Here is a 16,444-nt window from a genome sequence, read left to right on the forward strand (position 1 = left end):
TCAGTTCTTTAAAACATATCAAATGTTTAGAAATTCTACTGTGCCTAATAATTTGGAACAGTGCAATTTGAGTTTTTATTCATTTTGGAGATTATACGGTTATTATTGGGAGGTTTCTTCAACAAAATTTGATGTATACTCTAACGGGTGATGACTTTTATTAGACTGACTGTCATTTGTACCGACTATTTAGGAAAATCAAAGAAAAATATCATTTGCATAATAATTTGGAACACAGTGTACAACGAAAAAAACACACAAAACTTGAGCTTGAATTAAGTTGGTATACATGCAGCACATAAACGCCTGTTCACATAGGCCATAAAGCATATAAAACCTACAAGAAATGAAATAAAAAAACCTGTTGTAACTAAATAAGTAAAAGCAAATGCATCTAAATAACTCAGGGTTCTTGGTAATACTGTTTTTGATCAAAAATAGCATAAAAGCCATCCCTCCGTCGTCAAGGCGACTCTGATCGGGACGGTCCTACGCTGTCTAATATTAAAAACCCTACCATGTGTCAAAATTGACCTCAGTGTGTGAATAAAGGGAGACAAAAGGACCGAGTCCCAATCTTTGGACACCAGTCTGGGGAAGCTTTTTGTTTTATTTTTGCATTCTGTGCAAGCCGTGGGGAGGCCTTCCAATCCTGAGCTGGAAATTACACTTAGGCCTGGGTCACACTTGCGAGAAACTCGCACAAGTCTTGTGTCTCAATATCCAGCACTGCCACCGGCACTCGGGATGGGAGTGTGCGTCTGCATGTATTTCTATGCAGCTGAGCTCTTCGGTCCAAGTGCCGGCGGCAGTGCCGGGTACTAAGGTGCGAGACTCGTGTGAGCTGCGGGGCATGATTAGAGACACGGGGCAGAATGGAGATGCGGGGGCATGATTAGAGACACGGGGCAGAATGGAGATGCGGGGGCATGATTAGAGACACGGGGCAGAATGGAGATGCGGGGGCATAATTAGAGACACGGGGCAGAATGGAGATGCGGGGGCATGATTAGAGACACGGGGCAGAATGGAGATGCGGGGGCATGATTAGAGACACGGGGCAGAATGGAGATGCGGGGGCATGATTAGAGACATGGGGCAGAATGGATATGCGGGGGCATGATTAGAGACATGGGGCAGAATGGATATGCGGGGCATGATTAGAGACATGGGGCAGAATAGAGATGCGGGGCATGATTAGAGACACGGGGCAGAATGGAGATGCGGGGCATGATTAGAGACATGGGGCAGAATGGAGATGCGGGGCAGAATGGAGACACGGGGCAGAATGGAGATGCGGGGCAGAATGGAGATGCGGGGCATGATTGGAGACATGGGGCAGAATGGAGACACGGAACATGATTGGAGACACGGGGCAGAATGGAGACGCGGGGCATGATTGGAGACACGGGGCAGAATGGAGATGCGGGGCATAATTAGAGACACGGTGCATGATTGGAGATACGGGGCAGAATGGAGAGGTGGGGCATGATTAGAGACACGGGGCAGAATGGAGATTCGGGGCATGATTAGAGACATGGGGCAGAATGGAGATGTGGGGCATGATTGGAGACACGGGGCAGAATGGAGATGCGGGGCATAATTAGAGACACGGCGCATGATTGGAGATACGGGGCAGAATGGAGATGTGGGACATGATTAGAGACACGGGGCAGAATGGAGATTTGGGGCAGGATTAGAGACATGGGGCAGAATGAAGATACGGGACATGATTGGAGACACAGGGAAGAATGAAGATATGGGGCAGAATGGAGACACGGGGCAGAATGGAGATGCGGGGCATGATTGGAGACATGGGGCAGAATGGAGACACGGAACATGATTGGAGACACGGGGCAGAATGGAGATGCGGGGCATGATTGGAGACACGGGGCATAATTAGAGACACGGCGCATGATTGGAGATACGGGGCAGAATGGAGAGGTGGGGCATGATTAGAGACATGGGGCAGAATGGAGATTCGGGGCATGATTAGAGATGTGGGGCATGATTGGAGACATGGGGCTGAATGGAGATGCGGGGCATGATTGGAGACACGGGGCAGAATGGAGATGCGGGGCATAATTAGAGACACGGCGCATGATTGGAGATACGGGGCAGAATGGAGAGGTGGGGCATGATTAGAGACATGGGGCAGAATGGAGATTCGGGGCATGATTAGAGATGTGGGGCATGATTGGAGACACGGGGCAGAATGGAGATGCGGGGCATAATTAGAGACGCGGCGCATGATTGGAGATACGGGGCAGAATGGAGATGTGGGGCATGATTATAGACACGGGGCAGAATGGAGATTCGGGGCAGGATTAGAGACATGGGGCAGAATGGAGATACGGGGCATGATTGGAGACAGGGCAGAATGAAGATATGGGGCAGAATGGCCCGTGGGGGGTTCCTACGGTGCCCTAGACCCCTCGATCACAGCTGGAGAACTAAATAGCCTAAAGACAGAAAGGGAAATCTAAACTGCCCCAGAGCAGACCCCAAAGCAATAGGCAGCCCCCAACATATAATGACAGTGAAACAAGATGAAAATGATGGGGCCCAAGCTAACTAAATAGGACAGGATAGAAAAGCTCCTGTCTGCAATCCGCCAAAACCCTATCAAAACAAGAGCCAACAGACTGATAGGGAAAAAAGCCCTGAAGACGCTAGGCTTCAAAAAGACTATATCAGTACTCAGGTATCTTCTGAAGACAGAGCAAAAAGGAATTCAGCTCACCCCAGCAGGGAATGGCAGAAATCCAGAAAAACAAGGCAAAACAAAACCAAAACACAAATGCAAAAAGCAGAGCAGAAAACTTAGTTTTGAGGAGCAGGAATCAGACTGGTCTCCGAGAATCCCTCAGAGAAATCACCAGCAAGGTAGAAGGGCGTCGGCTACCTTATATCCAGTCAGCATTTCCCGTCACCCAGTCATCATCACTCTGCTCAGGTGCTTGGTAATCAGCCTCACTACCTTCCTTCACCAGAAGAGGGAGTTCATCAGACCTCAATGGTGAAGGGGAAAATGAACTCACAACAGTACCTCCCCCTTGAGGAGGGGTCACCGAACCCTCATCCACACCACCAGGGCGATCAGGGTGAGCCCGATGAAAGGCACGCACCAATCTTTTGGCATGAATATCAGAGGCAGAGACCCAGGAATTATCTTCCTGACCATAACCCTTCCACTTAACCAAATACTGGAGTCTCCGTCTAGCCAGACGGGAATCGAGTATCTTCTCTACCTCATATTCCATGTTACCTTCAACAAATACAGGGTCCGGAGGTGCCACCCCAGGAACTACTGGTTCAACAAACCTCTTCAACAAGGACTTATGAAACACATTATGGATTTTAAATGTGACAGGAAGAGCCAAACGAAAAGAGACCGGATTAATAATCTCCAAAATCTTGTAAGGTCCAATAAATCTAGGCTTAAACTTAGGAGAAGCCACCTTCATAGCGATATTTTTTGATGATAACCAAACCATATCACCAACCTTAAACTGGGGACCAATGGTCCTATGTCGGTTGGAAAACCGCTGGGCCTTTTCCTGGGAGAGAGATAACTTATCCACCACTTGGTCCCAGGTCTGGTGCATTCTCTCCACCACCGTGTCAACGCCTGGGCAGGCAGAAGGCTCCACCTGCCCTGAAGAAAATCGAGGATGAAACCCAAAGTTACAAAAAAAAGGTGACATCAAAGTGGCAGAACTAGCTCTATTATTTAAAGCAAATTCGGCCAAGGGCAAAAATGAAACCCAATCATCCTGATCAGCGGAAATAAAACATCTCAAATACGACTCCAAGGTCTGGTTTGTTCTCTCCATCTGCCCATTGGTCTGAGGGTGAAAAGCAGAGGAGAAGGACAACTGAATTCCCAGCTTGGAACAGAAAGTCCTCCAAAATCTAGACACAAACTGAACTCCTCTGTCAGATACAATGTTCTCAGGAATCCCGTGCAAGCGAACCACCTGTTGCAAAAACGGTCACCAACTCAGAGGCAGAATGTAGACACGGGGCAGAATGGAGATACAGAGCATGATTGGAGACGGGGCAGAATGGAGATACGAGGCAGAATGGAGATGTGGGGCATTATTAGAGACACGGCAGAATGGAGATGCGGGGGATGATTGGAGACACGGGGCAGAATGGAGATGCGGGGCATGATTGGAGACACGGGGCAGAATGGAGATGCGGGGCATAATTAGAGACACGGCGCATGATTGGCGATACGGGGCAGAATGGAGAGGTGGGGCATGATTAGAGACATGGGGCAGAATGGAGATTCGGGGCATGATTAGAGATGTGGGGCATGATTGGAGACACGGGGCAGAATGGAGATGCAGGGCATAATTAGAGACACGCCGCATGATTGGAGATACGGGGCAGAATGGAGATGTGGGGTATGATTATAGACACGGGGCAGAATGGAGATTCGGGGCAGGATTAGAGACATGGGGCAGAATGGAGATACGGGGCATGATTGGAGACACAGGGCAGAATGAAGATATGGGGCAGAATGGAGACACGGGGCAGAATGGAGATACAGAGCATGATTGGAGACGGGGCAGAATGGAGATGTGGGGCATGATTAGAGACGGCAGAATGGAGATGCGGGGCATGATTGGAGACACGGGGCAAAATGGAGACACTGGGCAGAATGGAGACACGGGGCAGAATGGAGATGCGGGGCATGATTGGAGACATGGGGCAGAATGGAGATGCGGGGCATGATTAGAGACACGGGGGCAGGATGAAAGAATATGGGGGCATGATTGGAGACACGGGGACAGGATTGGAGATACAGGGGCAGAATGGACATACCGGGCATGATTGGAGACACGGGGGAGAATAGAGATGCGGGGCATGATTGAGACATGGGGCAGTATTGGAGATACTGGGGGCAGGATGGAGACACGGGGCAGAATGGAGATACAGAGCATGATTGGAGACACGGGACAGAATGGAGATACAGAGCATGATTGGAGACACGGGGCATGATTGGAGACGGGGCAGAATGGTGACATGGGGGCAGTATTGAAGATACTGAGGGCAGGATGGAGACACGGGGCAGAATGGAGATACGTGGCATGATTGGAGACACGGGGCAGAATGGAGATACGGGGCATGATTGGAGACGGGGCAGGATGAAAGACATGGGGGCATGATTGAAGACACAGGGGGCTTGATTGAAGACATGCGGCAGGATTGAATACACTGGGGGCAGGATTGAATTCACTGGGGGCAGGGTTGGAGACAGATGGGGCAGGGTTGGAGACAGATCGTGCAGGACCATGGGGCAGGATGGATACGATGGACACAGATGGGGCAAGATGGGGAGATCATATGGAGCAGAATGGATACTCATGAGGGCAGGATGAGAGAATGTATGGCTGAAGCCAGGAATGATACACATGGGGCCAGGATGAGGGATATTATTACCATAAGGGCTAATTAAGGGATATTATTACGGCAGTGATGTATTTATTTTATTTTTTGAGTATACTGTTTTAAATGGGGGGCAGTCCTGTTACTGTGCATAGTGACACTGTCGCCTTTTTTTCTTCATGTGGTGTAATGTAGAAGTTGGGAAAAAAATAAGTAATGTGTTCTGCAAGTGGAGCGCTAGATGACTGTTATTTCCTGCAGAGACAAGCCATGGCTGGAAGACGTGATGGCGATCTGTGCTGGATGAAAGATGAAAAGCAAAGATGAAGGGCTTCACCTAGAGATGTCACTGGTGTGTCAGTGTGTTACCTGTACACTGACACTATACATTGTATACTATATACAGAGGTCCTGTGTATAATGTCATTGATCACTGTATTACCTGTACACAGACACTGCATACTAAGTACAGATCTCCTGTGTATAATGGCACTTATGGTGATAGTATTGTGTTTTTTTTATTACTGATCAGTATTGTAGTATTCGGTCACTGTGGTGGTAATATGTGGTCTGGTCATGGTGCGGTGGTATTTGTCCCTTGTATGTGATATTATAGGTCATTTTAAATACTGAAAAATAAATAAAAATATACCTAAAGTGTATTGCATATTTTAACAAATATTTAATAGGTTACAGCAGAGTAGAGCCCGGCCAAAAGTGTCTACCGTGTTATGGTGGCGGCTTAAAAAAAAATCTTTTGGCCAAAACAAAAGCTGCCAGCTATGTGTGTGATCTGGTGATGGGAACTGATAATGTGTGATAGGTGAGAAGTGGAGTTTTTCCAAGAGAGAGCAGTGAGACTGTGGACAGTTCGAGGGGTGGAGGGCGGGGCTGGGGTGAAGCCTGGGCGGAGTCTCAAGGGAGGCCCTGAAAATTTTGCCAGTATGGGGCCCCGATATTCCTAGTGGCAGCTCTGACCCCATACAAAAGTAAAATTCCCCCACAGTGATGTCAGAGTACAGAGATAAGAAGCGCAGTGATGTTACAGTGCAGACATAATAAAATACATAATAATGTCACAGTACAGGGATGATACACACTGTATCCCACAACACCCCCATGCAGTTTGATGTCTTTACAGTACATTCTACTATATATAGTATGATGCCCCCCAACACACATTACATTTCCCCATTAATGTATGTGCCCAAAGTTCTCCACACAGAGTTATTTTGCTACAGCCCAATATACATAGTATGATGCACCCATAGTACCCCACACTCAGAATGCTGTCACCCACAGCTCCCCACACACAATACGATGCCCCCACAATGCTCACACGTTATGTTTCCATAATTATTTCCGCCACACACGATATGATCCTAACACATAATATAATGCCCCCCCACCCCACACCATAGAATGTCTTCCACACTCAGTATGATGTCCCCTACTGCTCCCCCCCCGCACTGTATGATGCCCCAACAGCCCTAACCCTCCTCCCCAAGACATACAATGGCCATTGAATCGATCATGCCATTGAAATATAGCTCAATTCTCAGATGTAAAAAAAGGCCAAGTCTGGAAAAATAAAACAAAATATTTGACTCTTGGAAGATGAGGATTAACAATTAAAAAAAATCCCAAAGGGCTTAAAAATAAAAATTTGTAACATGGAGACCTTAGTTTTTAAATGATTGCATAATAATCGTCTATTATTCATTTTATTGTGCTTTCTTGATACAAGTATTATGCACATTATTAAACACACAATAAGTCCAAAAGAAATATAAATGGGTATTAACTCAAAAGAACTTAGAAAACAATGATTGGTTATAAAAACAATAACCACTAAAAAGTGTAACCCATAAAAATATTTTATTATAATTTAAATATTTAAAAGGAGGTGCCTCCTGATGAAGTTTTAATACGAAACGTGCGTTGGGGCGGTGGGGACCTCTGTCATCATTTTTATATATGTAATTGTTGCCATCCTGCTTGTTTTTATTATTTATGCCTATTATATGTGGAAAAGTGATATTCAGATTTTTATGATGTGTAGTTGTTGGTTATAACTTGCTAGATTAGGCTTAAAAACACTACCGAATACTAGGTATGATGTTGGTCCCCTCACTTTGTATAATGCCCAGTAGTATTGATGCATTGTAAAAAAAAAATTATTTTAAATATTTAAATTATAATAAAATATTTTTGTTTTTATAACCAATTGTTGTTTTCTAAGTATTATGTACATGTAGAAATCCAGTCCTCCCTAACACTGGCTCTTCGCCTGCTTTCTACTTCTTGCACGTCGGTATTCCCTTAGATTTGCCTTGTGCGCTTATTCAACAATCTATTGCTGTTTTGTGCACAGAATGCTTTCCTGAAAACACCTTCGTAATGATGCACATTTATTATTTACGCTCATTTAACTTTCAGACTTCCTTTTTTCCAATTCCCTATATACATAAAGTTGTGACAACTGCAAAGTTAAATCAGCCCCTAAGGAGCCATAGAGATGTTTATAAAAACACGAACCGACGTAAATTTCCCCAGAGAAATATACAATATATGGCTCTGCAAGTGTTTCATGATTGCACTATTGTTCAGCCGCAAAATAGAAAGTGTGCTGAAAAAAATAATGGATGGACATGAACCCATTAAAGGGGTAGTCCAGTCTAGAGCTGCACTTTGTGCTCTGGTGCCGGGAGTGGGCGGTCGTGTGAACTCAAGTATGCGATATGCATACTCCCAGGCACAATCCGACTAGATGGGCGAGGCATCCCTCAATACAAGCATATTGATAGAGGCAGGAAACTATTAGCGGGAGGAACTTTGTAAGGGTGCGATATGGAAAGGGGGAACAGTATGAAGAGGAAACAGCACAGGGGGGACAGTATATAGATAGGGATCAGTCTGGAGAGGGGGCGGCATGGGGAGACAGTGTAGTATCACTGCGGAGGGGGCAAAATATGGACAGAGTGCATTGTAGGAGAGTACAGTGTGAGGGCAAAATGTGGAGATTGGGACAGTGTGAGGGGCAACATGAGAGAGGTAGTATGGAAATAGATTCCGCATGAAGGGAAACCTTATGGAAAGGATAGTGTGCAGTGAAGACAGTGTGGAGGTTATAGTTCATAAGGGAGGACAGTGTGGTGGTTGTAGTTAAGAATTGGACTAGAGTGCAGTTGCGTATCATAAAGACAAGACAGTATGGGGGCAATTATTTATTGGAGAGCACAGTGTTGTGGTTCCAGTTTATAAGAGCACACAGTGTGGTGGTTATAATTCATAAGGGAGTACAGTGTGACATTATACAGGGTGGGCCATTTATATGGATACACCTGGGTGGGCCATTTCTATGGATAAACCTAAATTAAATGGGAATGGTTGGCGATATCAACTTCCTGTTTGTGGCACATTAGTATTTGGGAAGGGGGAAAACTTTTCAAGATGGGTGGTGACCATGGCGGCCATTTTGAAGTCGGCCATTTTGGATTCCAACTTTATAAACTGCCCACCCAGGTATATCCATATTATTGGCCCACCCTGTAGTTCATAAGAGCTGACAGTGTGAGGGTTATATTTCATAAAGATGGTTAATGTGTAGGCTATATTTCATAAGACAGAAGGAGTGGCAATTATGTTTCAGGGCATAGAGTATGGCAGTCATCATAGTTCATAAGGGGGTCAGTGTGAAAATTATAGTTCATTGGGGGTGTGGAGTAAATATTTTATAGGAGAGAATAGTGTGGCAGTTACAGTTCATAAGAGAGAGCAGTGTGGTGGTTATAGTTCATATGGGCAGACACTGTAGCAGTTATAGCTTATAAGGTGAAATAGTGTGGCGGTTCATAAGGCTGGACATTGAGGCAGTTGTTATTCATAAGGGGGATGGTGTGGTGGCAATATTTTGTAGGAGAGGGCATTGTTGCAGTAATGGTTCATAGGAGTGAATGATTTTGCAATTCTAGTTTATAAGGGGATGATGTGGCATTCTAGTCCATAAGGGGTTAAGGTGTGGTGGTTATAATTTATAAAGGGTACAATGTGATGATTATAATTCATAAAGGGTACTTTGTGGTGGTTAAATTTCAAAAGGGGGGCTTAGCTTGGCAACTTTAGTTCATAAGGACAAATAGTGTGGCATTAATAATTCATAAAGGGAGATAGTGTGGCATTATTGTTGAGGACAGTGTGGTTATAGTTCTTAAATTGGAGGGCATTGATTTTACAGCTTTTAAGGTTGGACAAGTGGTGGTTACAGCTCATACGTGAAGATTGTCATGATTAAAGTTCATAAAATGGGACAGTGTATCAGTTGTGGTTCATAAAGAGTAACAGCGTGGAGGCAATGTACCTCAAGAGGGAAAGTGTGGGGTCATATTTTGTGCAAGGAGCACAGTGAGGGGAAATGTATTCAAAGTTGCACAGCATGGGCAGATCTTATTTTCTTCAGGGGGCACTTTATTGACACTGTTAATTTAAATAGCTCGGTGTTGGAATGTGCAGCAGAAGATTGGAAAAAAATGGAAATCCGCAGAAATGAGCTGTGAATGTGAAAAATCCTCATGGCGTCTGGACCAGATAGAGAAGAAAAAGGAAGGAGAACGACTCCAATGAGAGAAGATATCACCTATAAGGTGCCTGAATGTAAGTGTTTTGTACATATATGTACAGCTTATAGGATTGCGTCAGAAGATTGGTTTGGTCGGGTGGATTGTTATACAAGGGTTTTTTCAGTGCTCAGATTATTTTACACATTATTTTGTATAGCTACCAATGGACGTTGCATGGCTGTTTGCATCGTTTTGCGCCTTTGTTTGCAACGGTTTCAACTAAAATTTCGAAGAATTCATGTGCAAGTCTTTAAAAAAGCCAGCTAATTTTTGATACCAACAGACTGATTGGAAACGTCTAATACATTCCCCTTAAGACCGGATGTAAACGTCATGATCCAAGTATTGAACACAATGCATTGAGAAGACTGTCAAGATCATGGATTTTAGTCCATACTCGGACTGTACACGGACATCTGAAGTCATCCCCTAGGGTATATATAACCTGCTTTTTGTGCACTGTACGGAGCCTACAAACATTTGGCAAAAACAATTTTCCCAAAGAGAAAACTAAAAGAGTACAGGGGGCAGAGCCACTGACAGAGCCACTAAAGAAGTTGCGCACTACTTTTACACTGATGCCCTATCCTAAGGTCAGGGTCGGGGTCCGGCCAATACAAACAGAAGGCCAAGCTCCGTGAGTACCTCCAGCTGGCTGCCGCCGCCACCGATAACAGCAGATTGGTGGGAGTGTTGAGTGCCGGACCCCGGCTGATCAGACATTGATGCCCTATCCTATGGTCAGGGTCGGGGTCCGGCATTCAGCACTCCCGCCGATCTTCTGTTGGTGCCGGGAGAAGAACTTGCGGAACTTGGCCATCTACTTGTAGTGGCCGCCGAGGGGTACTACTCATCCGCCTCTAATTAAATAGAAAGCGGATGTGCAGTAATAAGCCCCGGCCACTACAAACAGAAGGCCAAGCTCCATGAGTACTTCTGGTTGGCTGCGGCCGCTGCCACCGATAACAGCAGATCGGCGGAAGTGCTGAGTGCCGGACCCCGGCTGATCAGACATTGATGCCCTATCCTAAGGTCAGGGTCGGGGTCCGGCACTCAGCACTCCCGCCGATCTGCTGTTGGTGCCGGGAGAAGAACATGCGGAACTTGGCCATCTACTTGTAGTGGCCGCCGAGGGGTACTACTCATCCGCCTCTAATTAAATAGAAAGCGGATGTGCAGTAATAAGCCCCGGCCACTACAAACAGAAGGCCAAGCTCCATGAGTACCTCTGGTTGGCTGCGGCCGCCGCCACCAATCACCGCAGATCGGCGGGAGTGCTGAGTGCCGGACCCCGGCTGATCAGACATTGATGCCCTATCCTGGGGATAGGGCAACAATGTAAAAATAATGGACAACTTCTTTAAAAAAAGTCAACAACACAATGGTGGGGCAGGAGCTTGTGTGGCTCAAGTCACGGCGTACAGGCTTCCGTATGAATCCCGTTTAGGCAGAAATCTTTGATTAAAACCAAAGCCCTAAATCAGTGCTCAATGAAACGTCTACTTAACCTTACTTATAAAGGGCTACAATAAGTGGACAATGGAGCTAATTGGGGCTAAGTTAGAATGTAATAACATAAATGTAAAAATATTGGAAGCGTGTATTATACATTTTGCTGAACAAGTGATAACTTTGAAGAAATTGTATTTTTTTTGCCCTATTTATTACAAAAAATCTCATCAATGTTTTTCCTGTGTCTCTCATCATTATTATTTCTTCTATTCCTGTGAGACACAGTACATAGAAACTTTATGTAGTAGAGAAATAATTACTCCCCTAGGATCATTATACACCTAATTATGGTTGTAGACAGATGCCCTGAGATACTGGATACATGCAGGGTTATAATTGTCTGTTATTTAATAACTATATCTAGTATTACATGGTGGCCATTTCAGTAAATGACTGTCCATGTCACACAGATGCACCAAAGTAACTTGATGTTTCAATGATCAATCGATAACTTGGCTTTAATTTGCCAATAAAGCGCCACCTTGCCACTCATCTTCCCCACTGGCCCCACTACAGTCTGTAAGTGGAGTGTTCTGCTCCATTGTACAGGACGAGAAATAACTTGGATTCCAGCCATTTAATCTCGTAGTAGACTTTATCAATAGTGAGTACAGGATCCAATGGTCAGATAGAGGGAGTGGGTTCTCCCTGTACCCCCACTGCGATGATCGAGGGGTGTCAATAAGTTGTCACTGCCCTAATGCATGGACTGATATGTTATCTTTGTACAGCAATTCGGCTCTGTCAGCATTATCAATCCGCGTCACATTGGCAGAAACGCCTTGTCAGCAGAGCAGCTTCTTCTCTTTCTCTCTCCTCTGTTGAAGAGACGTCATAGTCAATGTCATACGGATTGACGACTGGCTCCCCGCAGTTAGGCAGTGGGAAGCCGGTTATCAATCCGCGTCACATTGGCAGAGACGCCTCCTTGTCAACAGAGCAGAGCGGAAGCGAAGAAGCTGCTCTGTTGATGTGAAGTCAAATGAGGCAACAGAATCGCCAGCAGGAGCGGTACCCGATTGCTGCGAACCAGTAGAGATTGGCTCCAGGCAGAACAGGCAGATAGTAAGCAACTACCTGCCTGAAAGCTCTTAGACCCATAGCAAATAAAAAAGAAAAGCAAAGTCCAGGATAGCGCCTTTAACACATTTGGCACATTTTACTTCTCTGCACATTGGGTTTAAACTGTAAAAATTAAGAAAAAAAAATGGAAATCTGTTCAGTTTAATTTAATAGAAAAAAAAAATGTCCTGATCTTATAATCACGTAGGTGTAGATTTCAATAACCACTCGCCTACCATTCAGTGACTTCATTAAAGCCCTGCGGGTGCCCACTGGCACTGATCAGCTTTGTTATTGCACTGTCACTAGCAGCTGTCACAGGGAAGACCCCTGAGGCCAATTAAACTGTCTCCAGGCACGTGATCACTGTGAAAACTGGTCACAGTTATTTATTGAGAAAAGTTTTCGTAAATAAAAAAAGTTGATAAAAAGTCAGCACAGTCTCTCTCCAGGGAGCTTTTTACTGCTATGAGAAGTAAGAAGTTGTGCAGGCTGTTTTGTGACAGTTGTAGATGCCATCAGAATTGTTCAACCCTCATTAGCAAACTTGACAAAATTTCTGCTGTTTGCAAGAAAGCAATTGAATAATTAAAGAAAATTTAAATAGCTCAATTCAACTAACACAACAACTTTCTCCAAAATCAACACAAAGTGCACATGCATACTAAGTGTGGAAGGCTTCAACACCAAGACATATATTTTTCCTGACCTGGAAGTACTAAAGATATGCTCGAAACCATATAAATAAGTAATAAAAGTTTTGTGATTCTGTTCTGGGGAGCGATAAATCAAGACTGAAACTTTTCATACCCATGGATCAACTGTGTTTGTAGTGGAGGAAGAATGAAACGTATGCTGAAAAGAACACCCTGCCTATAGTGAAGCATGGTGGTGGCTCAGTGATGCTTACAATGAAGCATAAAATGTTCTCTGGAAAGAAAAAGAGAGAAACAACGCAGCTCCTGGCACAATAACTTCAAGATGGGTTTGTAACCCTAGGCTAGCATTTTTACCAATGAATAGGTCCCATTATGCCTGATGAAGATACCGTTCAGGCAAATCATCTTTATACCGCTAACTTTATTTTTATTTTTTTTTCTTTAAGTTTGCTACAGTTTTTTGTTGTACGTCCATTTGGGGGGTATACCGGTCCCCTTGGGTTGTGCATCTACTTAATCTTTCCACAGGAAGTTGTTAAATACGGTCCTGCTCTTCCCCAATCTATTTTGAGGCCTGTTGGCACATAGCAAATCAAGTTACTAGAGATCGGGATCATCCCAATTGGGTACACCTTGTCGTGGTGGGATGGTAAAGACGATTTTTTAATAATACTATTTTTATATGTGTTACTATTTACCTACTGCAGTGTTTTTATTCTAGGTTATATATTTATATACTTTTTGTGTAATCTTTTAACAATAAAAATATTAAATTCATCTTTTCCGAAGCTATCTTGTATTTTATCTGGACTTCTCCAACCAGAAGTGCCCAACGCTCATTATTTTTCTCCAGACTTATTTGTTTTACTAGGAATAGAAACATAGACCTTAGGCCGGGGTGAGACCTGAGAGTGCAATGCGAGAATCTCTCGCGAATCTCTCGAATCAATACCCGGCACTGCCGCCGGCATTTGGGACCAGAGTGTTCGGCTGCATAGAAATACATGCAGCCGCGCACCCCGGTCCTGAGTGTCAGCAGCAATGCCGGGTATTGATGCGAGAGTGTGAGTTCCATGAGTAGAGGTTCAGTAACTTGATGTTCCTGGAGTTGTCCAGGTGGCTTCCTTTGACCTCAATCCAGCAGTTTCTTCTTCCACCACATGTCCATTCATTTTCAAAGTGTCCATAGCCACAGTTTTACATCTGGCCCAGGCTCTTGGATCCTGATCTATGCTCTACTGGAAAGGTCGGAAATGCTGAAGGAACCAGGGGAAGAGTCTTGAGGAGATCATTTGCATATTCCCAGTGCCTTCTGGGATAAGTGAAGAGTCTCCGCGAGCTCAACGATCACTGGGTTTTGGCCGTTGCAGCTGAAAAGAGGAAATCGGAAAAACCGCGCGCCTATCGGCGCGCGAATTTGGGCTCATCTTTCATCGTTTTTAAGAAATCTCAAGATGGAAGAGGCCAGGAGCCATTTGGTGAGCTGCATTTCTTGCTACATGTTCACAGACTTACCAGTGGAAAAGCCAAACTTCACATGCCACAAATGCAAGCTTGTGTCCCTGTTGGAGGAAAAGTTGCAAAATCTCGAAGAGAGGTTAGCTACGTTGAAGATCATTAAGGAAGGTGAAGAGTTCTTGGACAGAGCAGAATTATCTCTTCATGTTACAGAAAGAGAAGAAATTCGAAGTGCACCTGAAGAAACAGAGGATTGGAGACATGTGACCCAGAGAAGCAGGAGGATCAGGAGGCAGTCAGCACCCATACTGCTCAGAAACCAGTACCAGGCTCTCACGCAGGAAAACGATGAAGAAATACATCAGGATAAGACTTTGCCAACAAGCAGCAACCTTGTACGCCTTCAGAGTTCTCCTGGATGGAGAAAGAAAAATGTTGTGAAGAAGAAACGGAGAGTGGTGGTCATGGGGGATTCCCTGTTGAGAGGAACAGAGGCCGCTATCTGCAGACCGGATATAACTTCAAGAGAAATGTGTTTACTTCCAGGTGCAAAAATTAAAGATGTGTTTGACAGGATATCAGGACTCTTCAGACCTACAGATGACTACCCATTCCTGCTACTACATGTGGGGACAAATGACACTGCAAGAAACGACCTGGAAACCATCTGCAGAGACTTTGAAGACTTTGAAGACTTAGGCAAGAAAGTGAAAGAACTGGGAGCGCAGGTGGTCTTCTCTTCCATCCTCCCAGTGGATGGCCATGGAACAAGGAGGTGGAATAAGATTCTGCAGGTGAACAACTGGCTACGTCGATGGTGCCGTCAGCAACGATTTGGATTTCTGGATCACGGAGTGAACTACTTATACGATGGACTACTTGCTAGAGATGGGGTGCACCTTACGAAGACTGGAAAGCAGGTATTTGGAAGTCGCCTTGCTACACTTGTAAGGAGAGCTTTAAACTAGAACAACATGGGAAGGGAAGCAAAAGACCAGAAAAAGCCATACACCTGACAAATGCTATTGAGAACTCTGCTATTAGAAGTGGAAAGGAAGAACAAAGACGAAAGAATCTAATTAATAAAAATATTGGAGAAAGAGAAACCAATCACAAACTAAAATGTTTCTATACTAATGCACAAAGCATGGGCAACAAACAAGGAGAATTGGAACTACTAACACAGGAAAAGAAATATGATGTCATTGGAATCACTGAAACTTGGTGGGACAATACACATGATTGGAATACAAGACTAGAAGGATACAACTTATTTGCAAGAAACAGACTTGATAAACGAGGAGGGGGTGTCGCATTGTATGTTAGAAACGCGTATATCTGCACAGAGATTGAAGCTTCAGAGACTGGGAGTTCTGTGGAAACTGTTTGGGTAAGAATACAAGGACAGAACAATGGAAAGGACACCATTGTAGGCATTTACTGCAGGCCGCCTGTGCAAGCTGAAGCTATGGATGAACTCTTTATGCATCAAATGGCCAAGTTCTCCAAAAAATATGACATAGTTGTCATGGGAGATTTCAACTATCCAGACATTTGTTGGGAATCTCTCTCAGGCAAAACTAACAGGTCAAGGAAATTCTTATCCTCTCTTGCTGACAACTTTATCTTCCAAAAGGTAAGGGAGAAAACAAGGGGAACTGCTACCTTGGATCTAATCCTTATAAACAGGGAGGAAATGGTTGAGGAGGTAAAAGTGGCTGGGACCCTAGGAGGTAG

At 44.7% G+C, this 16,444-nt stretch overlaps 1 protein-coding gene across 1 annotated transcript in view; it reads left to right on the plus strand.

Moving 5' to 3' along the window:
- The window catches only part of PACS1 (phosphofurin acidic cluster sorting protein 1), an 88,955-nt gene extending 81,405 nt beyond the window's left edge, over positions 1–7,550 (plus strand). Inside the window, exon 24 of the mRNA XM_073578481.1 lies at positions 5,659–7,550. Coding sequence (XP_073434582.1) covers positions 5,659–5,684 — 26 coding nt within the window. The 3' untranslated portion in view covers positions 5,685–7,550. The remainder of the gene's footprint in view (positions 1–5,658) is intronic.
- The last annotated feature ends 8,894 nt before the right edge of the window (positions 7,551–16,444 follow it).

The sequence above is a fragment of the Dendrobates tinctorius genome, unplaced genomic scaffold (genome assembly GCF_039654945.1).
Source record: "Dendrobates tinctorius isolate UK_male_01 unplaced genomic scaffold, ASM3965494v1 ptg000059l, whole genome shotgun sequence".
Lineage (NCBI taxonomy): Eukaryota > Metazoa > Chordata > Amphibia > Anura > Dendrobatidae > Dendrobates > Dendrobates tinctorius.